The sequence below is a fragment of the Austrofundulus limnaeus genome, unplaced genomic scaffold (assembly GCF_001266775.1).
Source record: "Austrofundulus limnaeus strain Quisiro unplaced genomic scaffold, Austrofundulus_limnaeus-1.0 Scaffold22, whole genome shotgun sequence".
Lineage (NCBI taxonomy): Eukaryota > Metazoa > Chordata > Actinopteri > Cyprinodontiformes > Rivulidae > Austrofundulus > Austrofundulus limnaeus.
The window spans coordinates 679,579-682,133 of record NW_013952424.1 but is presented as its reverse complement, the minus strand read 5'-3'; the positions used below and the strand labels follow the sequence as shown (position 1 = coordinate 682,133).

Here is a 2,555-nt window from a genome sequence, read left to right as displayed (position 1 = left end):
CTATTTTGTTAGTGAATAAGCAATAAAGCTTTTGAGCTTTGAATAAAATGCTTACATAAAAGATTCCAGTTGGAAGCGTTCCATAAAATGTAAAGTTACTCAAACAGAGGTRTTTCTTTTCATGACAAAAGACACAAATAAACAAAACAGATGTGTGTTTAATTTTATTAAACAAATTTTATTTCACGGAACCGAGCTCCAGCATTACAGTTAGGAGGAAAAGTTACCCTGCAGTCTGAGGTTTAAACCTCCATGGCTGAGATCACACAGGCAAAAGCATGTTCCCATTTTTACCGTAATAAGAGCATTTACCTCTTCCACCACTTATCCAAATGGGCATCTCTGTGATATGAGTAATAATGGTACGCACTCATTCCACTTTGTGCCATTTTAAAATGCAGATATGGGAGTAGCTGCAAATAGTTTAATGTTTTTTTTTATATCAGACTCCAAACTGCAGGAGCCTTGAAGGCAGGGGGTCTCTGGAACCTCTGCTGCTCTGAAGCTGCATGTGGCTCGTCAGCTCCTCTGCTGCGGCTCTTAATAGCTTTGACCGAATGTGACAATGAATTGTGTTTATAATGACGTTAAAAGGGGGATAGTTTTTTTTCCACCTATAGTTACTTAGGCAATAAACATAGGCTGAGGTGAAAGCATTATACAGTAAATGTACCGACCTCTGTGGCTGGTGGAGAACAGATTCCCTGCTTCCTCTCTGGGATCCCAGCAGCAAAGATCTTAACACCGAGGCCAGCAGATGATCAGCGACGTCTCTGCTTTCACCCTCCTAAAGCAAACACACAAACACACAAAGGTGCAAAGCTTGTTTTCTGTAATTAATTGAAAGCTTAGAAACCCGTCAGTTTTTGCTTCCCGACTCTTACAACTTCTGCCCTGCTGTTGCAAGAGACCTTGAAATGTAGATGTCGGTGCACAAAGGTGAAAAACTTCACTCTTTTCTGTCAGATTTTTATGCAAAGCAAAACCAGAATTGTCTGTTTTGTTTGCTACATAAATATATATATACATCTTTAAATTGTGGTCCGAATCACTGTCCTTTAATCAGACTATATCCAGCTCTGAACGTCTGTGTTTAYAACCACATATTTCATGTTGTTGCATGAAAAAGGGTGTTTCCTGAAATCTACATAATAAAAAGCTCAATTTCCATTTAAATTCTGCATCACGTGAAAGTGTCAGCTTCTGAACATGCTAGCTTGACTTCTGTTTACTGCAACAGTTTATATTTAAATTTAAATGTTTTCAACACATGATGATGTGCCGAAGATACAGCTCGACATTTGATTGTCATATATCGATGTCAAAGTTGTTTTGAAGTTGACAGGAATAGGTTTTCATAGATGCTTTATTAAGCCAGCAGTAGCATATATTTGCATATTTCAAAGCAAATTGAGCAAGTCAGACTCAAAGTGCACCAAATGGATAACTGGAATGGAGAATTTGCAATTCAGATGTTTGATTTGTTGTCTCACCAGCCCCAGCAGGCGATCAGCCATCTTCTCCTCAGAGCTGCCGGGCTGGAAGTCAATTTTATCCAAACCGGCTTGGACTCGAAGAGCCTGGCTGACTCCAGCCATCGTCATGATCAGAGCCAGAAGAGTCACTACTGCAGCCGTGTCCATGATCTGAAGCTGGAGACCGATGCTGTTTGCAGGTGAGGCTCCCAAAACAGAAGAGGGCTTCGTCTCGACCGTGGTTTGGTTTTCTCTCTTTGCGGTGTCTCGGCTAGTCATCGGTGGGACACGACTCTTTGGACCTTATATACACCTCAAGGTCACCAGCTGGAAAAACCCCAAAGAGTTGAAGAAATGTGCCACTGTACAAAAGACAACAGGGGACCTGAAGGAGGTCCATTTAGTAAAGTATTAGTGATTACTCTTTTATAATGAAGTCCTCAGGGTGGAACAACACAACTCTCTCAGTTATTGAACACATAAATCCCTGCAAATGGAACATGATTCACTGGTCCCTGTTGTCCTGCAGTTCACACTGAATGTACAGAGAAAAAAAAAACATTTGAGCCACAAAACCATCCATCAATAGAAGAGATTATGTGGGATGATTTTAGCCAATTTGAGCAGCAAAATAATGGACTAAACACAATAACACAATACTGTATGTATGAATGCATTAGTAAGTCAAATTCATTACTTACTGACCAATCATTGTTCAGGATGTTTACTTTGATTGTCCAAAAAAAATGCATGCAAAATGGTAAAACACACTTCAGCACAAAAATAACAATACAGGTTATCAAAATGTTGGGAAATAAAGTCAGGTCACACAAAATCTGTCTCAGTATCTTTGACACAGATTAAGAAAAAAAACAAATAAATAAATTGTGGTAGTTAATGACAATCAGCTTTGGTGGCCATTTTGAACTGGTTTGTCTCCAAATATTAAAAGGATCCCTGATTAGTTGTAACATTAGACATTATTTGATAAACATCTATTTTAACTGCTGAGGTTCTTCTTCCATGAAGCAGCTCTGTTGTTCTCCATCCATATTTTCAGTTACGGGCTGAGTCATTTCT

The 2,555-nt window shown here is 39.2% G+C and overlaps 1 protein-coding gene across 1 annotated transcript; it reads right to left on the bottom strand.

The window, feature by feature from the left end:
- Nucleotides 1-677: 677 nt before the first annotated feature.
- Nucleotides 678-2,499, bottom strand: npffl (neuropeptide FF-amide peptide precursor like; the record flags this gene model as incomplete). Its single annotated transcript, XM_014004122.1, is given in 2 exon segments — nucleotides 678-787; nucleotides 1,494-2,499. Coding segments are annotated over 2 exon segments (371 nt in total), but the record flags the coding sequence as incomplete, so codon positions are not given.
- Nucleotides 2,500-2,555: the final 56 nt, after the last annotated feature.